General features: G+C 38.6%; 2 protein-coding genes across 17 annotated transcripts in view; both read left to right on the top strand.

Moving 5' to 3' along the window:
- Positions 1-4,933, top strand: part of grip1 (glutamate receptor interacting protein 1) — a 226,674-nt gene extending 221,741 nt beyond the window's left edge. For 13 of the 16 annotated variants that reach the window (XM_084110706.1, XM_084110716.1, XM_084110702.1 and 10 more), the window contains 3 exons: positions 2,634-2,864; positions 2,952-3,098; positions 3,193-4,928. In XM_084110706.1, the coding sequence (XP_083966832.1) occupies positions 2,634-2,864; positions 2,952-3,098; positions 3,193-3,456 (642 nt within the window). In that variant the 3' untranslated portion in view covers positions 3,457-4,928. Of the gene's footprint in view, positions 1-2,633; positions 2,865-2,951; positions 3,099-3,192 lie in introns of all 16 variants that reach the window. The other 3 variants (XM_084110709.1, XM_084110707.1, XM_084110708.1) reach the window with 1 other exon arrangement.
- A 15,417-nt stretch (positions 4,934-20,350) lies between these two features.
- On the top strand, positions 20,351-26,074 carry tmbim4 (transmembrane BAX inhibitor motif containing 4). Its single transcript, XM_084111071.1, has 7 exons — positions 20,351-20,564; positions 21,155-21,263; positions 21,381-21,486; positions 23,575-23,608; positions 23,708-23,825; positions 24,200-24,245; positions 24,460-26,074. The coding sequence occupies exons 1-7, from the start codon at positions 20,474-20,476 to the stop codon at positions 24,664-24,666; spliced, it is 711 nt and encodes a 236-aa protein (XP_083967197.1). The 5' UTR covers positions 20,351-20,473; the 3' UTR covers positions 24,667-26,074.
- Positions 26,075-27,145: the final 1,071 nt, after the last annotated feature.

A 27,145-nucleotide genomic window follows, 5' to 3' on the forward strand; every position in this document is an offset into this window, starting at 1 on the left:
CTGAATATTCCAATAAGAATCGAAATATTGCCACACTTGGCTCTGCCTGAAAGTACACGGCAGCATCTCTCATCAACCTCGACACCATGTATTCTCGCACACAACATGTTCAGCAGTAACAGTGACATTCAGGTGACAGATTTCATTAGTGCAAATTTCAAATAGTGTTTTTACTAGTCGACTTTTGGTCCCTCATACAAAGCTATCGTATGGCTTCAGAAGACTTGGAATGGAATTATTCTTGTGTGTCATTTTTGGATCTTAACTGTGTTCTACCATAAAATCCCTTTTCATGTGGAAGAATTAAGTCAAACAGGTTTGGAACAACATGAGGGTCTGTAAATATTGGCAGAATTTTTATTTTTGGGTGAACTATCCCTTTAAATACTATAAAAGACAAAAAAATATATATAAATAGAACTTCTTGGAAAATGGCGTTAGACTGCTGTTAATTGCATTTTATTTTTTGTCGGTCTCAGTCACAGTAGATAATATCTGCTGTCATGTCACACAATGGTGAATTTGACATGCTTTGTGGCTAGCCTTGAAACATTTCATGAAAGCAGATTGATTTTCTTGCCTTTGCTTTATCAGGTACCTCGAGTTAAACCCAGACCACAGGTAGACGTCAGTGCAGAGAAGCTTTTAGTAAGTTAGGGATCGCTTTGAAAGCTCTTCACTTTCCATCCCACTTGTCTGTGGAAACACGATAAAATCAAAAGCCTTTTACGCTGAATGTACCCTTTGGCCTCAATTGGATTCGATGAAAGTGTTTGCCTTTGGTTTGTGTCAGTAAAATGTACTATTGAGCTCGGAACGGCCCGAAAAACATTGTGCGGAAAGTACACGTTTTCATTTTTCACATGCTGATTTGATCGAATGTTATGTCAAGGTGCATGATTACATGTCTGATCACTGGTTTAATTATTTTTTTACACTGCTTACCACAAATGCATCGGCTTAGAAGAGTTTTCTGTGTGGTCACCTGTCATTAACCTGGAATCTCCATTCCATGCAGTTTGAGTGAGATTCACACAAACTAGCAAATGACGGTGGATTGAAAGAACGAAGGCATGTGGGCTCATGCAAAGCATGATGGAAGAGCTGCAGCAAGGCTTTTGTTGTGAAAATATTTCAGTATTGTGTAGTAATGTCCCCGGTAAAAGTCTGAACCAGAACCAGGCTCTTTTTGAAGATCATCTTCAAAGGACTCCAAGAAACATCTAAAAAATGCCCACCGTTCATTATGTTTAATCATTGCCATGGCTTGCCATGGTGGAAGTCAAAGCGGTTCAAACCGCCCATTAGTGTGTAAAAATGCATGTTACTAAGAGTTTGTGTATCGTTGTCCATCAGCATTTTGCTTCTTATAACACACTAAACAGGAAGTGTAACACAAACTGTTAATGAAATGCTTAAAATGTCACCCTTTGTACTGTACACTTAATTTCACTGTCAATTTAATTTCCATACAGTACCGTTCAAAAGTATGGGCTTAGTAAGATTTTGTTTAAATGTTTTTGAAAGAAGTCTCTTACACCGTGTCCTAACTATACGCGACGCCGCGACACACGATAAAAGGTATATTTTCCATGTTAATCAGATTCGCGACAATTCTATTTTAGAAACGGTTTCTATTTTTCTGCGACGTCGCGCTGGAACAACTAACACAAAGTGTGGTAATGATAATCTCAGGTACCGTTTATGTGCTTTATTTAATGTTAAAAGCGTGAAATGTGACTTTGAATACCATTTAGTGCTCCCAGCTTTGTCCACATTAAAACTGTGAACAAACAAGTGTATTATTTGCCAAAAATGTTTTAGTAACTCAGTAGCCTATGTATTTTTTAAATGGTGTAATTTGTGAATTTGATTATGTAGCTACTTATCCATTTTCTCGTGAGTGCCGTCAAGATTACTCTCCAGTGCTATGCACTCGCCGCGAGACTCCGCCCACACGCTGTTCTGATTGGCTGTGATCTGATTGCCGTAGTGGCGTCTCACAGTCCCATCTAGTGTGGACAGACACACTGCCTCTCGCTGGAATCTTACCGCGTCGCGTGTAGTTAGGACACGGTGTTATGCTAACCAAGGCTGCATTCAGTTGATCAAAAGAAGTAATATTGTGAAATATTACTGCAATTTAAAATAACTTTTCTATTTCGATATATTTTAAAATCTTATGATCAAAGCTTAATTTTCAGCATCATTACTCCAGATCCTTCAGAAATCATTGTGCCTTTATGGTGCTCAAGAAAAATTTCTTATTATTATCAATGTTGAAAACACCTGTGCTGCTTAATACTTTTGTGGAAACGTTACATTTGTTTTCAGGATTCTTTAATGAAAAGAAAGTTCAAAAGAACAGCATTTATTTGAAATGGAAATCTTTTGTAACATTGTAAACGTCTTTACTGTCACTTTTGATCAATTTAATGCATCCTCGCTGAATTCATTTCTTTAAAAAAAAGAAGAAAAAAAAAAGAAAGGATATCTGATCCAAAACTTTTGAACGGTAGTGTATACTAAACTTTATTTATAAAGTGTGTTTTGAGTGCATTTATCTGTATATAACCTTCTCATCACTTATATTTACTCGTACTCGGCTCAGTTCCTCATGGTTTTCCCTGTAGGCCACCATCATGTCGGGCAGCTCTTTAAGTCTAAACCACGACCCTGCGCCCACCCGAAGCCATCTGGGCCGTCAGGCCAGCTTTCAGGAACGTGGCAGCAACAAACCACAATACACACAGGCAAACCGCAGCAACACCCTGCCCACCGACGTCGGCAAAAAAGCTTTCTCCATGAGGAGAATGAAGCAGGAGATCAAAGACATGTCACCTACCCCAGTTGAGCTCCATAAGGTGGGAATACTGGTCTTTTGGTCATTTCTCGATTCAATTATCGTTATACAGCAGGTTTAATGTGTGTAACTGCTCCCACATTCCCAGATGAGTCTGTTGAAGGACTCAGACCTTGAAGACTTTGGGTTTAGTGTGTCTGATGGGGTCCTGGAGAAGGGGGTTTATGTTAACAATATCCGTCCAGGTGGCCCTGCTGAAATCGGAGGCCTGAAGCCATACGACAGACTGCTACAGGTGAGCCACTGTGATGCAGTCCCGCTAAAGACACCAAGTACATTAGAAACTGTACCTCTATATTAGATTAATTTTTTCTTGCTTTGTGCCACAGATAAACCACGTCCGGACTAGAGACTTTGACTGCTGCTTAGTGGTTCCTCTCATAGCAGAGTCTGGGAACAAACTGGATCTAGTCATAAGCCGGAACCCGGTTTCCTCGCTGACCTCAGAACTGAACCCGTTGTCCAATGACGAGGCTGTGAACTGGACTGACTCCGGGGACCCTCTCGAGCAGCCCGCTGCAGGGCTGGAGCAAGGCCAGCACAACTCCACGCTAGCGGGACTAGAGGACAGAGACCCCAACAAGACCTTATAGCAGAACTCCTCCAAGGTGCCTGCAATGGAGCGCTCCTCCTCATGGTGCTAAAGCAAACCCTCCCCTCCCTAAACGGCTCCCTCTAGTGGAGGAAAACGAGGGGCTTGTTGTCCTTTAGCACACACCCAGTCCCTTTCCTAAGTCAGAGCATGAACCACCGTGACTGAGAGGTCCTTTCCTGACACGCTGGGTGTGTTTTTACCCTGTGAAAAAGGCGGCGAAGACCACACTGACCTCTTGGAAAACCAAATTGTGAAAAAAAAAAAAACCTGAAACAGTGCCATCCCTGATTTTTATTGCCAATAAACAAGAATAGTTTTAAGGACAATTCAAAAAAAAAAAAAAAAGAAGCAAAAGATGCATAAAAGCAACACTGAGACTTTTACTTGTAATATCGGACTGGCCACTCTGTGATCGTCCGTATTTGTGTGAGTTCGAATGTGTGTGTGTGTGTCCCGAGACTTTATTTCACAAGCCTCCACGAAGTCTGTCAAAGTCCCACATCCGAAACGCAACCGTCGACCCTCCTATTTTTGTGATACTGAAACACAAGTGTGTGTATAGTGTATGTCCGTGTATTTCCTTCTATCTGATGCCAAGGTCAGAGCTGGTCCCTTTTCTTGTTCAACAAGAGAGGATAAAGCTGTGTGTAGGGGAAAAAAATAATCAGCACAATGAATTCGGTAGCCATTTTTCAATTGTGACTGAATTTGGGTTATAGCCTAATGCATGAGACCTTTTAATAAACTATTTTGTAGTACTTCTGTCCAAAAAAAACAAGAGCTTGGCTACACGAGAAACACCATGTTTTGGTTCTCTTTTCACGGCAAATCCTATGTCACTCATAAGGAGAGGGTGGCACAAAGGCACCTTATCTTGAAATTGGATAGATGTCTATTTTTATGAATAGAGGCGGATGATTTATAAGGGATGTGTGTGATTTTGAGCGGTGGCTGGTTAGCATGAGGTCACTATCGACCATGTACCGGAACAGACTGATGGCACGGAGAAGGTCGTTCGGTTCGGAAACTCTTTGTACTTTGTTAGGTAACCGCCATAGGTCTGCGGTCTCCAGACTCTCGCCCCACTTTTTGAGGAAATCCATCATTGGCCCAAAGGATAGAACAGCTTATTTATTCCGACATCAATCTCCTAAACGAAAACGACTTTTTTTTTTTAAACGATATTGTTTACTCCGCTGTCTGTGATAAATGAGAATATTACAACGAAAAAATTCATCTCATTTGCTTAAATTTGCAGTGCCCACTTATGACAAAAACACGAGCATGGGGTTGATGTCCATGAGAAAAAAAAAAAATCCTGAAAAGACTTTTGTATTCCTCACACCAATGTTTAAATAGTTATAAATCATTATGGTAATTTGTATATGGTACTGTTATGGTTTTATGTCTCATCTGACATTTTTTTTCCAAACTGTGTAAGCCCAAAGGGTGCGCAATTTGTTTTTTAAAGAGAGAAAAAAAAAAAAAAAAACGAGTGTCAAATCATGAGAATGGTTTTTCCTACCGTATGTGGTAGACCACTAAACATCACATTTGTAGCTCTGTTTGGAAAAAAATGATGTTAGTAAAGAAAAAAATGCCATGGGTAAGCTGCTAATGGCAATGAAGAGCCTCACCCACCTGTGTGAAACTGTGCTTTTGATTGAGTGATGTCACCCTCATTTGTCAGTGCTCAAAGATCCTGTCTACTCACTATTTTCAAATGGCACATTGTGGTCCAACTACTGAACCGAACAAAAACCCCATCAAGCCCACTTGATGGAGAAAGTTTGCCGATGATGAAAAGGTGTCTTTATTTGTTGTTCTATTTCAGATAAACCTTCAGGTACGGGTTCATTCCCCAAACTCATGCACTGAGCAACTCACTGAGATGTTTCTCAAATGCATAAACGCTACATGTTGAATTATGGTTCTCAAGGCCTGATTCAAGAGTTAGTTGTCACTTTCATTGCAACGCTTCCCTTGACCTCGACCTAAATTTGTCACAACACTTCACTGTGTTACTGCAAATACACTGGTCAAGTGAAAAGAAGAAAAAAAAAAATTCATTTTTGTGTTCCATTTGTGGAAACGTTTAGTGAAGTCAAGCACTGCCAGTTAAAATAGTGGGTGTCCATTTTCAGTATACGATGAATTTGATTCAATGTCACAGTTATGTCCCTGAAATATTGTATTTTTATTTCTAATGGACAGGTATTATGAGCTGTAAAGTATTTTTGTACAAATTTAATACTTTGTTAGCATGATGTTTATCGTCTATGTATAAATTTGGGGATTCCTACAGCTGTAATCCTTTGTATGGCCGACGAACAGAGAAACAATAAAACGACATACCGAGTGGCGAGATGACACCGAAATGATCTCTTGATCTCATGTGATACTTTGATGCGGGCATGGCTGGACTGGCCATTGGGCATACCGGGCATTTTCCCGGTGGGCCGACGTGCTTTTCCGGCCGATACATCTCATACTCATAATATACATATATATATATATATATTTTTTTTTTACGGCCCATACAATTTGTACATCGGCGGCCCATTCGTTTGGTTTTGTTTTGCTTAATTGGCGGCGCTGGGTTTGTGCCGGTGTAATGCATTGGTCCAAAAAAGTCAGTGTTAGTTTTTTTTTTTCTGACAGACCAGCACATGAAACACGTAGATCAGCGGCCCATTGGCTCTTTTCTTGATTGACACTGGGCTGGCCCAATCACAACTTTAAACGAGTGAGCGAGCGTGCAGCAGTGTCAGTGTGTATCTGTCAAAATAGTCAGCAAGATGGAGAAGAAACGCAAGGAATGTGCAGAGAAATAGCGTGAAAAAATAGAACCAGGCCCTTAAAGCAGACGCTTTATGTGTCAAAATATGTTTTCTGACCTTCATCAGCTCCTTCATCAGCTCCAGTGGCAGATGATGATAGTGAGGAGGATCAGGACAGAGATGAGAAACTGTAGAGCCTGCGGTAAGCAGAACTACTTTCAAAACACTTAGGCTATGTCATGAGTGTAGGAAGGAACCCATAACCCAGTTACAAATTATTTCCACATCTGCATAGTTGACGATTACCGCAATTCACTAGAAATCTAATGAGAGGCGTTTGTAAACCATGTTTTCCGCCAAAATAAAAGCTTGATGCAGTTTGCGTCAAAATAAAAGATCATGTGCTTATCTCTTTCAAGTATAGAAATTGGTACAAAACTAATTATGAAAGTTTCCTTTATTTTTTAGTGCATTTGTTTTACAAAATATGGCAATTACTGTCATTGGATTAATATTATAACTATTATTATGTAGTAGGTGTAATGTAAATAGACACTGTAAAAGAGGTTTGAATTTTTCTTTGTTTAATTTGCACACTGAATATGGGTTGGAGCTTTTAATTTTGAACTCTCAAAGTGCACCAGATTGATGAATTTAACATTAAAATGCACAAAATGTTCTCACGGGGGGGGGCATGCCCCCGAACACCCCTAGAAGGACCGAGGTCCACCCACCACAGTTTGAACAAAAGTCCTGTAAGAAACACTTGTATTGCTATGCCAATGCAGGTTATAGCTTGTTTTAGGATTCACCACTGTGTAGTATAGTTCAACTGTATTAATAAATGTCAAATTTTTACTTATTTCATCTGTTAACTCTCACTCGTTCCTATACTCACTCATTACATGGCATTGGTGGTTTTAATGAATAGGAGTTGGTATGCATATAATTAAGGGCGTGCAAAGATGGGTGGTGTTTATGATCATAGTGGGCCGGTCTGGGCCAAAATGCCCGGGCCGATTTTTTGTCCCAGTCCAGCCCTGGATGCGGGTACTTTATACGAGGTGCTATTTAAAGATTCCCTTCCACGCACATTGATATACTTGTAAAGGAATAAATAACTGGCTAGAGCTGCACGATTCTGGATGAATTGAGAATCACTTTTCTTTTTTTCAAACAGAGATCACGATTCTCCAATATAACATGTTTTACTAGAAGTTGTGACAAAATGTTAATTGCTTTAGTATATTTCCAATATTTAGTTAATCTGAATTATTTAAAAAACTCAGTTTGATTGAATGATTCAATGACAAATAAATTTTTAACAGTCTCGTCACAACCTGGTGGCAAAACGACGTAATCATGTTACTTTAAAAAAGGTGATTTGCTCAGTGTTTTTATCCGATCTATAATCTTTTATCTCAGTACTTCTGTGATGAAATGATTTTGTAACAGAAATCATGATACTGTGTGGTTGAAAAGACTGTTTGTGAAGCGGTTTTATACCTATACATGACAACTTCTCTTTCTAGGTCAGAACGCAGATCTGAATGTTCGTAGCGATCGTACTTTTCAAAGGTTTAATAGACAGAGCCGAATTGCGATCTTTTAACGATTAATCATGCAGCTGTATAACTGGCTGCATTTGAAATCAACCCTTTATCCTCATTCACTATTCTCTTCATTACTCCACTAATATAGGCTAGTCCACTGAATAAGTGAATAAAAACTAGTAAGTGTGCCAGAAGTGCTGCTTACGGCATCTCTGGCGAGATGTCTGGCTTGACACTGGCACCCCCAGATCATCACTTTTCAGCTTTGTCCAACACCTGGTTGTCTAATGGTTAGACAGATACCTGGAGAGGTCTACAAGCCACAGTGTCTCACACCCACTGTGAAATTTGGTGGAGGATTGGTGATAATCTGGGGGTGCTTCAGCAAGGCTGGAATCGGGCATATTTGCCTTTGCAAAGGACGCATGAGTCAAGCCACGTACAAAGTTGTCCTGGAAGAACACTTGCTTCCTTCTGCTCTGACAATGTTCCCCAACTCTAAGGATTGGTTTTTCCAGCAGGACAATGCTCCATGCTACACAGCCAGGTCAATGAAAGTGTGGATGGAGGACCACCAGATCAAGACCCTGCCATGGCCAGCCCAATCTCCAGACCTGAACCCCATTGAAAACCTCTGGAAAGTGATCAAGAGGAAGATGGATGGTCACAAGCCATCAAACAAAGCCGAGCTGCTTGAAAAAGTCACCCAACATCAATGTGAAAGGCTGGTGGAGAGCATGCCAAGAGTCATGAAAGCTGTGATTGAAAATCAGGGTTATTCCACCAAATATTTTTAGCGCAATTTTCCACCGGACAAAATTGCGCTTGTTAACTCATGATTTCTGTTCTGTGCGTCTGTGCGCACCAATCTTGCACTTCTATCTACTCCTCAACCAGACCACCAAGAGACTTCGGGTTTTCGGCATTATGTTAAGGAAGGTCTAATCTCGGGAACGCACAAAAAAAATCCAGGAAAAGATTTACTATCTCTTAGTGTTGTGATCCCATGAGGTGAGAAAATTGCGCTAAAACACTCAGAGTTTTTATTACTTGTTTTCTGAACTCTTCCTAAGTTAAAACATTAGTATTGTGTTGTTTAAAAATATGAACTTATTTCCTTTTCATTATTCGAGGTCTGACAACACTGCATCTTTTTTTATATTTTGACCAGTTGTCGTTTTCTGCAAATAAATGCTCTAAATAAAATATTTTTATTTGGAATTTGGAAGAAATGTTGTCAGTAGTTCATAGAATAAAACAAACATGTTAATTTTACCCACACATACCTATAAATAATAAAACCAGAGAAACTGATAATTTTGCAGTGGTCTCAATTTTTTCCAGAGCTGTATATTGCATGGTTATACACGTTCGCTCACAGTACATTATTCAAATATCCTGTGACAGCACAAATAAATGTGCAGCATCTGCATTTGTACGCTGTAAAGAAAATATAAATGAACAAGCAGTTGCATTTTTTAATAACTTTTGAGACTTATTTTCCGGTGTTTACTAATAATTATTTGCGGTTTGATCGGTTATGGCTTCTCAAGGTGTTCTACCGGTTTCACTAGTTTGAATGGATGGCATTTGTGTCAGAGACTCCTTGTCTATGGAAGAGAATTTATGCAGATTTGCGCTATACCACTGGTTCGGTTCAATCAAAATCAAAACACATCTGAACAAACGTCTTCAGGATTACTAAAAAGTTGCAGGTAGGTGAGTTTAATGAAGGTCAGAGGTCAACTCTGCAGGACAATGGCCCTCAAGGGCCAGAGGTGAGAACCCCTGCTCTACGCATTTGTACTTAGCATACATGTTCACAACAATCCTCAAAAGTTCTGAATGTAATTTTTTTTTTACTGTACTAAAAGCATAAAAATTAGGGGTGTAACGATACACTCATGTCACGATTCGATACACGATACTGAACTTATGATACAATATTATTGCGATACTCCAAGACCTATGGTAAAAGGTTAACAAAGAATGATTCTGATTAAAATGCTAAATCTGGTATTACATTGGGGGTGGAAATGAATAGGCTTCGACTTAGTGCAGGTACCCAATACACAAGACAATGGTGACCAGAATAAAAATATTAATTATTCTGAAGCTTAAAATACAGAATTGTTTTAGATGAACATGCTTGAACTGTCACTGACTAGATACATTACAAATATAGACCTAAAAATGTAGGCCACTTTTTACTGGTAACAAGATATTTGCCATTATCAGGACCCACAAATATTCCTCCATTGCGTTATTACAGTGGGGAAAAAAAGTATTTAGTCAGCCACCAATTGTGCAAGTTCTCCCACTTAAAAAGATGAGAGAGGCCTGTAATTTTCATCATAGGTACACTTCAACTATGAGAGGAGACAAAATGAGAAAAAAAAATCCAGAAAATCACATTGTAGGATTTTTAATGAATTTATTTGCAAATTATGGTGGAAAATAAGTATTTGGTCAATAGCAAAAGTTTATCTCAATACTTTGTTATCCTTTGTTGGCAATGACAGAGGTCAAATGTTTTCTGTAAGTCTTCACAAGATTTTCACACACTGTTGCTGGTATTTTGGCCCATTCCTCCATGCAGATCTCCTCTAGAGCAGTGATGTTTCGGGGCTCTCGCTGGGCAACATGGACTTTCAACTCCCTCCAAAGATTTTCTATAGGGTTGAGATCTGGAGACTGGCTAGGCCACTCCAGGACCTTGAAATGCTTCTTACGAAGCCACTCCTTCGTTGCCCGGGCGGTGTGTTTGGGATCATTGTCATGCTGAAAGACCCAGCCACGTTTCATCTTCAATGCCCTTGCTGATGGAAGGAGGTTTTCACTCAAAATCTCACGATACATGGCCCCATTCATTCTTTCCTTTACACAGATCAGTCGTCCTGGTCCCTTTGCAGAAAAACAGCCCCGAAGCATGATGTTTCCACCCCCATGCTTCACAGTAGGTATGGTGTTTTTTGGATGCAACTTCTCCTCCAAACACGACGAGTTGAGTTTTTACCAAAAAGTTCTATTTTGGTTTCATCTGACCATATGACATTCTCCCAATCCTCTTCTGGATCATACAAATGCTCTCTAGCAAACTTCAGACGGGCCTGGACATGTACTGGCTTAAGCAGGGGGACACGTCTGGCACTGCAGGATTTGAGTCCCTGGCGGCGTAGTGTGTTACTGATGGTAGCCTTTGTTACTTTGGTCCCAGCTCTCTGCAGGTCATTCACTAGGTCCCCCCGTGTGGTTCTGGGATTTTTGCTCACCGTTCTTGTGATCATTTTGACCCCACGGGGTGAGATCTTGCGTGGAGCCCCAGATCGAGGGAGATTATCAGTGGTCTTGTATGTCTTCCATTTCCTAATAATTGCTCCCACAGTTGATTTCTTCACACCAAGCTGCTTACCTATTGCAGATTCAGTCTTCCCAGCCTGGTGCAGGTCTACAATTTTGTTTCTGATGTCCTTTGACACCTCTTTGGTCTTGGCCATAGTGGAGTTTGGAGTGTGACTGTTTGAGGTTGTGGACATGTGTCTTTTATACTGATAAAAAGTTCAAAAAGGTGCCATTAATACAGGTAACAAGTGGAGGACAGAGGAGCCTCTTAAAGAAGAAGTTACAGGTCTGTGAGAGCCAGAAATCTTGCTTGTTTGTAGGTGACCAAATACTTATTTTCCACCATAATTTGCAAATAAATTCATTAAAAATCCTACAATGTTTTTTTTCTGCATTTTTTTCTTCTCATTTTGTCTCTCATAGTTGAAGTGTACCTATGATGAAAATTACAGGCCTCTCTCATCTTTTTAAGTGGGAGAACTTGCACAATTGGTGGCTGACTAAATACTTTTTTTCCCCACTGTATACATTATGTTCAACATTATAGTAGTTTAATGTAGTACTTTTTTTTTTCAGTATTTTGGGTGAATTATACATAGTACAAATTGTCACTATCCACGATACATATTTATGCATTTTTGTATGCGATATATAGTGACACGATATATTGTTACACCCCTAATAAAAATACCATAATATTACGGGTGTGATGATATCTCATGACACGAGATTTCGCGATATTAAATGTGAAGATTTCTCGTCGAGGTGAAAAGCTGTCTCGTGATATCGCCATGACGGAGCATGAGGGTGAAATTAGCATAGAATATGCCACCGCTACGTTTACATTACGGTGATCCACCGCGGCACTGCCTCTGCTGTTGTTTTGCTTTTTTTATAGAATTAAAAAAAAAAAATATTCGGTTGGATAACGGTTGCTTCAATTGTAAACTATTTTTAACGTCTGCCCTGCTCACCCAGCACGAGCTGCAGACTCGCACAGTGCAGCAGAAATCACAGTTCACTGATCACACAACTGACAAGATCATGGCGGATGATTCGTTCCACAACAGAGCCTAAGCGTCAGATAAATGTCTTATCTTGTAGAATGCGCGCTCAGTACTGCTGTTCCCCATACACAGTATGTGCGATCGCGAATTCGAATATCACCTAATATCAAACATATCTTAGGCTGGGCTGTGTAATTGTAACCACCTCTTAGATCTGGTCTCTGTTTGCACTTTGAATTTTGAGAGAGTACTTTGATTATGGTTGCACTTGTTGTTTGCACTTAAGACTAAGAAATGTTATTTCTGTATTCAATTTGTGGAAAGGAGTTCAATTACGTCGTCACAGCCTCAATCAGAAGTTCTGGAAGCTCATAACTCATGTACAGTAAGGTCTGAAGAGACTTGTGTGAAATCATACAGGAGAGAAGCCAGTCAGTTTGTGGCAAAACCTTTTACAGTGCTTGTATATTGTCGTCTTTCAATGCATTTGATGATTCATACTCAGAAAGTAGAACTGAAATGAGATTCATTATAAGATGATTAGTTAAAACATTTCAAATTGCACCTGCAGGCTATTTTTACAGTCATGAATTGTATTAAGGATTTCTTAAAAATACTGTGCAAAAATCTTCTCAAAAGTCTCATTCTCGTGAACCCAATCTTGTGTCTTGTCACACTATCATGCTTACTAAATATCTGCAAACATTAGCCTATGTACGGGTATTGTTTGCAGATATTTAGTAAGCATGCTAATTTCACAAGTTTCTCACAAAACAATGCTACAGCCAGTTATTCTACTTTGAAATGTGCATTCAGTGTTGGACTGTCTGTTTTTGTTTTGGTCTGTGTGATCCCGCCCAATGCCGATTTACCCAATAGTGCTTCGCCATCCCGGGTTGCCAGTTGGCAGAGAAAACAGTGTATTGTAGCCATGGAAGCCAGCCAACAAACGAACTGGGTCAGAGATTGCAGATTCTACCAGACTTAAAATGCCTCGGCATCCATCTAAAGAGTTCTTTGGATAGAGGCATATTAAAACGCATTATTACACGGCTCTGTGGAATACTTGATTCTGATTGGTCAATCCCAGATAACAACCGCTGAAAACAGATAACACAGGCTCATCCGGGTTACTGAAGTCAGCAGCGCTATACACTTGCTAGGAACGTTTTTTCTTCTTGGAATTTTTGCATTTGGTGAGCTAACAAAATATTAAAACTCAGTCAAATCAATATTTTGTGTAGTTATTTAATTATTCAGGGAAAGCAAGAACTAATAAGAATGTATATTCTGGTGATAGCTGTACTGATAAGAATGTATATCAAATCAATATTTTGTGTACAGTTATTTAATTCCCAGGGAAAGTAAGAACTGATAAGAATGTAAATGTGTACTTTGAAATGCAATGTAAGTCGCTTTGGATAAAAGCGTCTGCCAAAATGCATAAATGTAAATGGAATTATGCCATCCAGTATCGTGGACTCGCTCTCATTTGTTTCATACAAAAGCAGCTGCTGCCATTTTGCTACTATTGTTTTGTACACTGTTGGATTATAAGATAACAAACATGTACGATTTTAAAACAGATTAATCTCAAATCAATATCTCTTATCCCCAGAATTATTTATGTGGTAAAGTAATAAGTGGTATGACTAATGTATCCTTTAAATGTCCGTCTAGTTTGAACTTGCCACGCTAGCAAAAAGCTTTGCGTTTAAAGACCTAATAAAATATTTCGACTCAGATCAATATTTTGTGTCTAATTATTTACTTATGTGGGAAGTAGCCATGTAATGAGCGGGATAATGTACATCCAGCCGGATGTTATCTCAGAATAAACCCCTTTAGGCGGATACAAATCCTGATGATCACCCTGTCTGTGTTTATTCTGAGTTAACAACCGGCTGGATGTACATTATCCCTTACTTAGCTGATAAACTTACAGTGTAAGGCTCGTCGCCTTCCATTGTCAATTGCACTCTTTTCTGTTGTGTGTCCTCAATCTGAGTCTGAGGAGGGGGTGGGGGAAACAACTCTCTCCAATATTTAGCAAGAGAGGACCCTATATCGCAGGACCCATTTCAACCACTAGCTGTCAATATTACATACAGCACCTTCAAATTACGTAAGTGTTAAATGTCCAAAAATGTCAGTTATTAAAAAAATATTTACTTAACAGTTATCAAGGGAAAAAAGACATTGTCCAAGTAAGGAATAATTGATAACAGGCCATTAAATTATTATAAAATAATGCATGCCCATTACACCTCGGGTGTGCATTATTTTCTAATAATTCAAGGGACCGGAGTCAATTATTCCACTTATACTATGGTTACCACACCTCCAGAAATTGTTCAGATGTTATATTTCAAAATATTTTACAGGTTTTTGTCCTTAAAACGCTCATGTGTAGGACTAATTTCTTACGCATCTCATCCTACGCCTCCGCCAATTCCAAAACGTCATTTTAGCGCTAGTAACGGAGGCTTGAGCCATTGATAGCAGACTAATGCAGTTATTAGAGAGAGTTACTCTCAGCAGTGTCTCTAGCAAAACTGCAAGTTTATCTGCTTCAAGAACAGTGCCGTTATTACCTCGCTAATGAGAAAAATCATGTAGCTTTTAAGTTTTCAAATTTCACTGATAAAATCGTCAGCAGCGCTGACAACACGTTTGTGCAAGTGTGTGTACTAATAATTTGTTGTTTTAATCCTATTGTTTACTATCTATTTTTTTTTTTTGGTCAGTGTCATTTTGGGTTTTGGGTCTTTTGCTGTTGTAGTAGGCCGTAAGGACCTTTGAAATAACAAATCATTTGGCAAAATGATATGAAACTAATGCATGGTATAATTTGTTTTATAATGCACTAGAGGTCGACAGTCATGCTTAAAGATGCCCATTACAGTGATAAGAAAGACCTGAAATCGAATGAGTTTCTGAATTCATAATATGTTTCTCTCGGCTGCATGAATATCAATTTGCTTTCTCACGTCACCAGCTTTAAATATGTAACTTCGCTGCATAATGAATGCATAAAAGTGACCAGCTGGATTTAACTATTGCAAATAGATGGTAACAATTGTGGCATTAAACATTTAGGTCGGACTTGCATGTGTTTTTGCCACATTGTTTTAACCGCTTGAGGTATTACTAATACTAGCGTCCTCTCAGCCATGACGGCAAACATACTGCTATCTTTCTCTACTAATGCAACATCGAATAAACAAATGAATTACTTTATAATGATATGAAAACATGTACCGTATGCATACCATTTCAGCCTCATGTGTCAAAACAAACTCCACAAGGCATCAGTGATAGTTTTTACTTCGCCTCTAGAGGCCGCTCTTGTACTTTATAATGACAGTGGACCCTTCTCAGCCACTCCAGCAACAGACGCAACATGGAAAAACTATCGTTATGGACTTTTGCCGAAAACCAATTGTTCCAGCAATTGGTTATCGGTGCCGATTAATCGGCAAAACCGATCAATTGGTCGACCTCTATTATGCACTATAAAGTAAGCAATTACATATATATTTTAAATTAAAGTTGTTTGTGTGTACTTAGTTTAACTTGTGGGGACTTGATTGTGAGGGATTTTTCATGACAACAACATGCAAACGTTAAAAGTTACAAGCGTAAAACATTTTGTTTTAAATGCATGGGGTAATTGCTCAAAATAGGATGAACAAGATCCATTTAGAAAATAGCCAAATTTTCTTTTATACCGACTTCAAAAATAAGGTGTAGCCTACAGCATTTCACTAAGATCAAGTCTGGAATATGAAAGGAAACCTATGAATGACTCAATTAAACACTTTAAGAAAATAAGTAGAGTCTGTGCACTTGCTACTTCTCTGCCATTTAGATACCAATTGCTTTCTATTCAAAGTGACTATAGCAGCATTTTCAGCTATTGTCTCCCTGAGTAAGTACCATGCTCAGGGTACAGTGCTGATGGAGTGGGATCGATGTCAGTAACTCTTTCTTAAGAGTCTTAAATACATAACCATTAAGCTTTCAGTTGTTCAAACCTTTTCTACTACTTTAAATCAGACAAGTAGGGTGAACACCTGGTTATTGCTCTTTACAGGGCACTCAAAATTTGCCCAGGTTCGAGTGATATAACACGGAACATATTCAGTCCACTCAACATAAATAAGCAGTCACTAGGTTAGACTGTACAGAGATTACATACGTTTTACCAGATTCAGTGAATCTTGAACTTGTAGCCTGTTTTTGTCGGATCTATGGAAGTAAAATAATGGCAATTTTTTTTTAAACAAAAAAGCTTGTTGAATTGCCCTACTTGAAAAAATATGCATTGCATTAATCGTGCTTGCATTTTTATGGGCTGAAATTCAACAGTGGTATATATTTAAGCTGTGAATATTTCAATTCAAAACATTTCACGCATTTTCATTATTAAAAATTAAATAATTCATATTCACCTTTCAGATTTCACTTCCAAAATATTCATTCCATTTAAAAATACAACCTATAATATTCGGCAGGCAATTTTGGGTCCATTTTATTTTGCTTTATAAATTGAGCCTTCCCTGTGTGTCTAGAAGTCCTGGCAGATGTAGCAAGTTCAGTTTTGATAAGGTTCACAGTTTAATGATCTTCAGCAAAATAGAGCGAGCCTTGGTGATAACTAAGCAAATATTTATTTACTACAATAGTAATTTCATGCTAGAAATTACATTAAAAGTGGAAAACGATTAACTTGTACACACAAACTGACCACCAACCGCAACTTTCAGGCGCCATCTTTATTAGCTCAACTGTCAGTGAATGGAAAGCACAGGATTCAAAATCGATCAGATTAAGGTATCTCAGGAGACATCATTTTTTGAGAGAAATATTACTATTGTAGTTATTAAATATTTGCTTAGATATCACCAAAGCTCACTTTATTTTGCTGTTGATCATTAAACCACACTGCCTCAGAAGTCTGTATGAAATCTGTTTTGTGAGGTACTACCAACAAAGTAATTGCCTGATAAGGCTGCGAGGCGACAAGTTTAGCTGGCTAAATTTTGGACGCAGCCCTAGTAAGCCTGAAGACCTTGATTAGCATCTTCAGGTGGGTTTGATTAGGGTTGGAGCAAAACTCTGGAAAGTGGACCTCGAGGGCGAGAGTAAAGAACCACTAAGCTATAACATTACAACTCCGCAAATCCCAGTTTGCAAATTATTTATTTTTTTGTGGTATTGTAATTTCATGGTAAAGTATACAAAATTGAAATGCAGGACACTGCTTATGACATGGACGCTGGGCAAAGCTTCCAATTTTGGGACTGTCCCAAAAAATGCAGGATGGGTCGTCACCCCATTGGTAAGCTATAGTTTCAAATCAGCTTCCCCAGAACTACTCTGCTTGTCATGTTTGCCGTTTATAATGAGAGCTCCATCTGGTGGTCGTTCAGACTCACAGGTAAATATAATTACCAAGGTTGTTTAAAAATTACACAAGATAAATGGTGCATCAGAAATTAAATACAATCTTATTTGAATGATCACACCAGCTGTTACAAAAGTATTTTAAAATAAAAATAGGCTACGTTCTTCTCCCTGCAGATGGTTTTAAAGACTTTCCTGGGCTTTAATGCTCACTTAAGATTGCTGGCTTGTAACATTTTTCTATTAGCCTAATAGCTGAAATAGCATGAAGGGAAACGCAAGGATTGGAAATAGAAAATGAGGCACCACTATGTGCCACTGCCACATGAAAGAAATGTGATGGAAAGCATCCCCTGGATGCAAGAAAGCCAAAAGGTTATTCAGAAACACCTGGGAATGGATCGAGGAGACAGTGTACTTCCAAATGAATTATGTGGCCATATCCCCGAGGCTGGCTCCACACAGGATTTAATGAAATGCTGTGTGTGGACTCCATAAAGAGAATGGCTTCCACCTCAAGCTCCTGAGGGAAAGTAATGGGCAGTGGTGCATTTTGTAAAGCATGCCCAGGAGAGACTGTGAGCAACTTTTGCAGGAACTCTAGTGATATCCAAATCCCACGGGCATGTCATTACATGCTCGAAGCAATGGGTAAATCCAGCCCACAGAAAAGACAACAGTATTCTCTTTGGAGATTTAGTTGTAATTAAACCTGAAGGAAATTACTTTGAGACCACTGCTGGGGTTATAAAATAAGTGGAAGATTAAAAATAGCAGAAAGATGAATCATCTGAGGATGAACATGTTGATTAAATATGAGGTGGAGCTCATGGCGGGGTCTTTTTACAGATTTCCGTGAGTTGATTAGCACCACAAAGGAAGGAAGCAGGTGCAAGAAACCCCTCTGAGAATGGAAAAAAGAGATGGCAGAAGATGCCGGTGCGGATTGGCTACCTGTTGGGAAATTTAAATTAAGGAGTTTGGAATTAAATTATGCAAAGAACAATTGTGAATTCATGTCCTCCAAGGTCATTCCCCTGTCATTAGTGCTATATAATAGGGTACACCAACAAGTGGAGGGACCAAAATTGATTGGTGATGTTTGGCGAGGATTTGTATTATCTTAAAACTGTGATGCAAAACTAGAGTAGAGTTTCAAATGTACTTCTTGTCATATGTCAGGAATTGCATAAATCAAGAAAACTGGATCAAGTTGTCACAAGGTCTACATCAAAATACATATAAGGTTTAAAGTCCTTGTTGTCATATGTCAGGAATTATATAAACCGAGAAAACTGGATCAAGTTGTCACATGTCAGGAACTGTATAAATCGAGAAAACTGGATCAAGTTGTCACAAGGTCTACATCAAAATACATATAAGGTTTAAAGTCAGACATGGGCCCGGTAAGAAGTAAGGATGGCCCTGAGGGAGATATCTAAAATGTAGATTGTAATAGAACTGAATAATATGAAGCAAAAATATGATTTTACTTTTTTTTTTAATCAATCACTGTCTGTAACTTACACTGCAGAACAGATAAAAGAGTCCAAGACTTACTCCAAGTGCGTCGTGGCGACATAGTTGACAAATTCACCAGGGAAAATATAATTTCCCTTGTAATATCAAAATGGTGTTTAGTGATTAAGCTGCATCAACAATATTACACTGATGAAATACAGTATAGGCCTATATCATAAGTCGTTTATTTGAGAAAGCATATTGTTTACTTTTGTTTAAGTAAAATTAACCCCCAATTATAGAATTAGGCCTAAGTAGTTAACGTTAATAGTTAGCAATAGGCCTATCATGATACTTCAAAGTGTTTCAAAAGGCTACATGTAAAACAACAAATAAACAAACACCTTAATGATGATATACATTATCGCATTATGATAACGTGTTGGTACTGCGTTTTGTGTTTTGATTTTGTTTGTAAGTAAAATGACTTTACCTGAGTCGTTCACAAGCTGCAGGCGTTGACGAAATTCATCAATGGTAGGGAAACGACAGGACGCGCTTCAGGCTTGCTTTTTAGGCATTAGATAAATATTCCATTTATCCAGTGTTTCTGTGGTTTATGTTCGTATCGTAATATGTTGTTTTTGTTTTTTACCGCTTTATGAGTAGGCTAAGTGCGTTTGTGAACTGTCCAAATGACTTAATCGCGTACCGATTTAGACCGTCCGTTTTGCTAAAAAGCTTAACGATTCATTTAATAGAACCGACTCAAATGAGTGAATCATTCACCAGTCGGGAATTGCAGTTCTCAACCGACAGACAATTTAATACGGTAGGCCTACTACTATTTCATAATTATAGAGCAGGGGTTGTCAATTTTTTAGATGCCACGAACTCCTAAATATGATCATCATCGTGTGAGAGACCCCATCCTAAAATGTTAAATTAATATTATAATCGGAAATTAGCTTCTATTAAGTTACATTGTTATATTTGTCTAGTCACTATTATGTACTGTTACATATATTATGTACTGTTACATTATATTATTTATTTTTTCATTTTTATTTTTTATTTAAATTTTATCTATATTATTCAACAATTGTATTCATTTATTTTAATGTATTTAATAGACGTATAACTAATATATGTTAATCCCATTAGTGTATTTATTTTAAGACAATTTATTTATTTACTTATTTATTTGAATCCTTTTATTATGATAATTAATTATATTAATTTGTATTTGTATTTATTTATTTTTTACGTTTGTTTGTTTTGTGTCTTCCACGTACCTCCTTGCTGGTTTGGGACAATCCGCTAGGTGGCAATAGCACATCTTTGAGCTACGGAATGTTTACAACATAAACCACCGAAAGAAGAAATAAGGCAAACGACGGAAGAGACCTTCGGATTATCCCTTAAACTTGTCAGTAAATGATACTCGTTAAATACGATCAAACATGAATCAAGAGAAGTATCCGCGATCATCTATTGAGGATGATTTTAATTATGGCACGAACGTCGCGACAGCGAGTGTGCACATCCGGATGGGTGAGTTAAGCCGCTGTTTACAATAATGTGGAGTCTACGTAATCAGTAATACAGTCAGTATAATACTATGGCCTGGAAAGAATAAACATGTAAAACAGCTGGAGCGGGGTTCCTATTTTATTTAAATTTATTTCACTTGGTTTCATCATAAGGCACACAGGAGACATATGGCGCACATGATATAAATCAGCTGTCACGAGTCGTTGGATTCCTTATTGATTTCACAATGTCATTATTATTTTTTTAGGAGAAATGTTACAGTTTCTTAAAAATGTTACCTGTTGTTGTCAAACCTGCTTATCGAGGTTTTGTGTGAATGATAGACGCCTTGTTTGAGAATTTAAATAAACCCTGTCAAGCTATAATATATGTCAATATATATATATTCATATAATTCCATTCCACGAAACTATACCCATAACCATATTTTTGAACACAATAAATAAATTGTACCTAACAGTTTTTTTTGTAAGTGCATAATAGTTAAAGACACCTAATATAAAGATATTGTGACCTTATTTATTTACTACATGTGTGTAACGTTATATATATGGTTGAGGAGTTGATGCTCAAGTCTTATTTCTCTCTAGATTTCCTCCGCAAGGTCTACACCATCCTTTCACTGCAGATTATCATCACCACTGCTGTATCTGCCCTTTTCATGCTCTGCAACCCCATTAAAACCTTTGTGCACGAAAGGTGAGACCACATCCTCCCTGTGGATTCACCTCATCATTGGGGCTGATAAATGATCATGTAAACTACACTTTAAGCTGTGTACGTATATTAATGTGACCCACTGCATTAATTTTTCAGTCCCGCTCTGGTGCTGATATCTGCTATCGGGTCCCTTATCCTGTTGCTTGCATTGGCTGTTTACCGTCACCAGCACCCCGTCAATCTTTATTTGCTCTTTGGATTTGTGAGTATATACCTAAAAACAAGATTTTAAGTATGATACAGACTCACTGGCCACTTTATTAAGTTCAACTGCTCATTAACGCAAAATCGAATTAGCCAATCACACGGCTGCAACTCAATGCATGTAGACATGGTTAAGATGATCTACTGAAGTTCATCAGAATGGGGAAGAAAGGCGATTTAAAGGGATACTTCACCTCTGGAAAGATGAATGTGTATTTAAAATAGGTCATTTATGTAGAAGAAATGTGAAATTATTTTTGAATTTGGAGCTTTCTAGACTAAGAAAAGCCAGAAAATGTATTTTTGGCTAATGTGGATGAAAGACAACAACTCCCAGAAAGCACTTGCTTCGCTTCCCTAGGAGGCCACTCCCAAGCCACGCCTATTGGTAAGAGAGGGCAGTTGAAAACAACAAAGCTAAGCTACTAGCGAGTCTCCGTGATGAGTTTGCCCTGGATTTCGAGATCGCCCAAATGTCCGGGATTCGGCTTTTGCGTTCTACAGTCGCCATTCATCATGTTTACTGTGGCGAGCAGGACGAGGCTGAGGGGCGCGGGAGAACGGCGCGAGGCCGGTGGCGTCATTACTGAGACGCGCCGGTCTCGTATCTCTCACGGAGGAGCGGGAATTTTCTTAGCAATGTTAAAACGCACATCAACCGATCACTTGTTTAGCGTTCATGTAAACACTACATTCAGATTCACTAATCGGAATGAATTCAACTAGATTGAAACAAAAGGTGTGCATGTAAACAATGAATGGCGACCGCAGAAAGCAAAAGCTGAACATTTTGGACGATCTCGACGGCCGGACATGTCCGGGAAAAAGAGGATGGCATTGGAAATCAAACGCACTGGCACTGATCTGTGATAGGTCTGTTAGCGCATTAGGTCCAACCCCCTATGGGCGGGTTTGAAAGGGTGGGAACTAGTGCTTGTAGTCTCAACACAAATCCCCCCCCTCTTACACTTCCTCCGACAATGACGCAAAATGACAATTTTTGCGTCATTGTGGGAGGAAGTGTAAGAGGTAAATACGGATTTCTCCCGTCTCAGGGGAAAATGAGAGAGTGTTGCACGACCATTCAATAGTATGACTGGGTTTCTAACAATGCAAAGCTTAATGCAAATGGGTGGAGTGTTCCTTTAAGTGACTTGGCATGGTTGTTGAGTATTTCAGAAACTGCTGATCTACTGGGATTTTCGCGCACAACCATCTCTAGGGTTTGCAGAGAATGGTCCGAAAAAGCAAAAATATCCAGTGAGTGTTAGTTCTGTTGGGTGAAAATGCCTTGTTGATGTCAGAGGTCAGAGGAGAATGGCCAGACTGGTTTGAGCTGATAGAAAGGCAACAGTAACTCAAATAACCACTCGTTACTACCGAGGTCTGCAGAAGAGCATTGAAGCAGACGGGCTACAGCAGCGGAACACACACTGGTGCCACTCATGTCAGCTAAGAACAGAAAACTGAGGCTACAATTCGCACAGGCTCACCATCAATCCTGCCTTGTATCAACGGTTCAGGCTGCTGCTGGTGGTGTGATGGTTTGTGGGATATTTTCTTGGCACACTTTGGGCCTCTTAGTACCAATTGAGCATCATTTAAATGCCAGAGCCTACCTGAGTATTGTTTCTGACCATGTCCATCCCTTTATGACCACAGAGTTCCCATCTTCTGATGGCTACTTCCAGCAGGATAACGAGCCATGTCAAAAAGCTCAAAGCATCTCAAACATTTTATTTATTTTTTTAAATGACAACGAGTTCACTAAACTCAGATGGTCTCCATAGTCCCCAGATCTCAATGGAGCACCTTTGGGATATGCTGGAACGGGAGATTCGCATCATGGATGTGCAGCTGACAAATCTGCAGCAACTGTGTGATGATATCATATCTATATGGACCAAAATTTGAGTAATGTTTCCAGCACCTTGTTGAATCCATGCCACAAAGAATTTAGGCTGTTCTTAAGGCAAAAAGGGATCCAGTCTGGTACAAGCAAGGTGTACCTAATAAAGTGGCCAGTGAGTGTATATATTACATATTATGAAGTATTATAATGTAATGGCTGTACATGTTTATGCAGACTCTGCTGGAGTCTCTGTCTGTAGCCACTGCAGGTAAGTTCATGCATTTTCCTAATTGATAAACATCCAGTCCCATTATATTATTGGACACCTCCGTGATGGATCATCTGATACATATTATTCTGCTTTCAGTGTCATTTTATGAGTACACCATAGTGCTTCAAGCCTTTGTGCTCACGTCTGCCGTGTTCCTGGGTCTCACTGCCTACACTTTCCAGTCTAAAAGAGACTTCAGCAAGCTCGGAGCCAGGTAATTCTCTCTTTCTCATCCGCTCAAGGCCCAGATCTGTCACATTCATCACGGTAACTGAGTGCAAGAGTGGTGTTCTTTGCATCAGAAATTGTCTCTGGAGAAACATTCTTCTTTCCAGTTATTAAATTGAAATGTAACAAAAATAATGGGGCTCCTTGAGTCATAACTCTGTTATTTGATGTGGTGCATGGCCCGCTCGTCGGCATGGGAGAAGTGAATGTCTTTTGTGAGGAGAATTGAAGATTTTTTTCTTTCATATTATTGTTTAATAGACAGCTTGATGCAACAGTTCTTGCTCTATCCTTCAAATTGGTTTTGTGTATTAATAATGCACTTGCAGAAAAATCCTAATTGGTCATTTTTATCTCTAGTCTGTTTGCTGGCCTGTGGATCTTGATCATTGCAAGCTTTATGAGGGTGAGTTTGAGGCCTGTCAATTTTATAACTGATATATATGTATTTAATATATATTATTTATTCTTTGTTATTTATTCTATGGAATGAGTTTCTTCTTCAGTTGTAATTAACATTATCAAATTAAGCGAGTTTGATTTGTACTGAACCCATAGCTTTCCTTTAAGAGCCATGTGGTCAAGTCGCACAATTTGATTCAAGCCAAACTCTCCTTCAGCTTTTCTTCTACAACGACACAATGGAGTTGGTCTTCGCCGGGGCTGGAGCTCTGCTGTTCTGTGGGTTCATTATTTTCGATACCCACTTGCTGATGCATAAGCTGTCCCCCGAGGAACACGTCCTGGCATCCATCAATCTGTACCTGGACATAGTCAACCTGTTCCTGTACATCCTGCGCATTCTCGACTCCATGAAGAAACACTGAATGTTGTGATGCTCTTCTTCAATTTCAGTGGTGAATTCTGGGTGCAGTGCTGGGAGTGGTACAAAAATATTATCCTTTGATTTTCTTTAACTTATATTTTGGCACACTTTGAACTAATCGAATGATAATTTATTGTTAATTAGAATCCAAATTAAGCGCAGATCTCTGCAAAAAAACAACAACATTGTGAATCATAATATGAAATATTTATATATATATGATTAAAATTCTTTAAAAATAAATGCACTAAATATAAAACATTAAATTCTTTGCAGTTTTTTTTGCAATGTTCAGAATTATTGGAGTGTGTGTGCTATATGTCTATTTGGGCATTAACAGCAAACTCCTCTGATTTTGCTACATTTTTGGCATTAGATTAGATTTGGTATTAGTTGAGATGATGGTCCTCGTGACACTCTTAGTGTATTGTAATTCCCCCTTGTTTGCAAACCAGCTGCAGTACACAGTGTTCAACTTGCAAAGTGGTAATTGTAATTTAATGGCCAAATGTGAATGTTTCAAATATGATTGTACAACTTAACTTGGTGTTGTTGATTGGATTCCTCTCTGTTTTTGAACGTAGTGTGACCTGTAATCCATGTTGATTTTTTCATATTTATTTAGGTGTTGTTGTAAATCAATGTTATAGGGATAGTTCACCCAAAAATAAAGATTGTCATCATTTACTCATCCTCAAATTGGTAACCAGTTGACGGCACCCATTGACTTCCATAGTATTTTTTTTATTTATTTTTTCTACCATGGAAATCAATGAGATCCTTCAACCGTCTGGTTACCAACATTCTTCAAAATATCTTCTTTTGTGTTCAGCAGAAGAAAGAAACTCAGATTTGGAACAATTTGAGGGTGAGTAAATGATGACAGAATTTTCATTTTTGGGTGAACTGTCCCTTTAATGGTTTGGGAACAAACTTTACGAGAAGCCTGCAATATTTTGTTTAGTTTGGATGTGTAAATGGAATGTTTATGATTTTTAAGTAACTAGACACTTTTACTAAAAAGGCCCGAATTACATTAAAGTTATAAGAGCTGCAAAGAAACCACAACACAGACATCTGGAAATGTAACAAAATATTTTTTTTTATTTGCAGCAGTCTTTGGTGTAACAATATACTGTTCACCAAATAAACATGATTTTAAAGCAGCATGCAGTCAGTTTCAAAAGCATCAATAAATATAACAATATTCAGGGATCTCTGTATGCCTGTACCCAAAGTGCAATATTAATCATAAGACTTATTAATATTTATCATAATATAGAGAAATATTGCTCTTGATTTATTTTTAAAAGGGCAAAATTGTCACATATGAAAAAAAAAAACTGAGATGGTATATAATGTAATGTTCTTTGGTGTAATAATTAAAAAATAAAATATTTTACCCTGTATGTGTTGTCTTCATATACAACAATTTGTGTATTTATTTATTTGCCACAACCTACCCGTGATTTTTCTGTTGTTTAATAGGTAGAACCTTATACTACAGTGCTCTTATTAGGAAACTGAAATGAAAGTGCTGATGCCCTGTCTTTGCATAGAATAACAACTTGTCCACATGTTCAAAGAAAATGAAACTATGAGCTTCTGCATACTTTCACACTTTAAACATCTGATTTCATAAATTATTTCTACTCTCTAGTTGACCGGGAGGAGGGACCATTATTGACATTTTGGCAGATAAAATCTTAATTTCTCTCAGTAGATCGGGTTCACGACTGATGTCTTTTCTCAAACTGTCCGGGATTTCCAGTTTACAGATGTCTTCTTTTCTCACCATACTCCGGATCAACCGTGCACAACATTCTTGTAATGAGTACACTGTCAAAAAACAGAGCATAGATATCCATTTGAAATGAAACTATTGTGCATGTTAGTGCATATGAAGCATCATAAGATGAAGGATGAACTCGCACCTGGTGCAGTCACACACACAGATTGGTACAGCGGGTATCCGTGCTCATACTGCGCTTGAGTTGGAAAGTAAACTTCACTGTGGTTAGCCAGCAGTTTAGCTCCGTCAGATGCTCTGAAGATCCAAGGATGAGCTGTAAAAAATACTTGCTTTAGTACAAAGTGGAGAACCAAACCGGATAGGTTGCTAGTTCTACGGTAAGTTACTTACTCAGGTACGTGTTCATGTTAAGCGCTTTCCCCGGTTTTATGTCACCGTAAGATACTGGTTTTCCAGAGAAGTTTAGCCACCATGCTTTGGCATTCCGACTGGATTTGTTAACAAAGGAGATAAATGTTGGATCATACGAGTTTAGAGATTTCAGGGGAGCGGGCACTTCCTGTTCTGCCATAGTGTTGCTCTTACGTAGAACGTAGATGCAGTGACACTGTATCACTGATAGGTGGCAGTATTACACCCTCTTATGCATGGGACATAGACCTTATTCAGAGCAGCGCCATGACAGGTAGCTATGAAGTGAAAGCGAGGCTTGTGAGCTTGTGAGGGA

The sequence above is a fragment of the Abramis brama genome (assembly GCF_963993115.1).
Source record: "Abramis brama genome assembly, chromosome: 4".
Taxonomy (NCBI): domain Eukaryota; kingdom Metazoa; phylum Chordata; class Actinopteri; order Cypriniformes; family Leuciscidae; genus Abramis; species Abramis brama.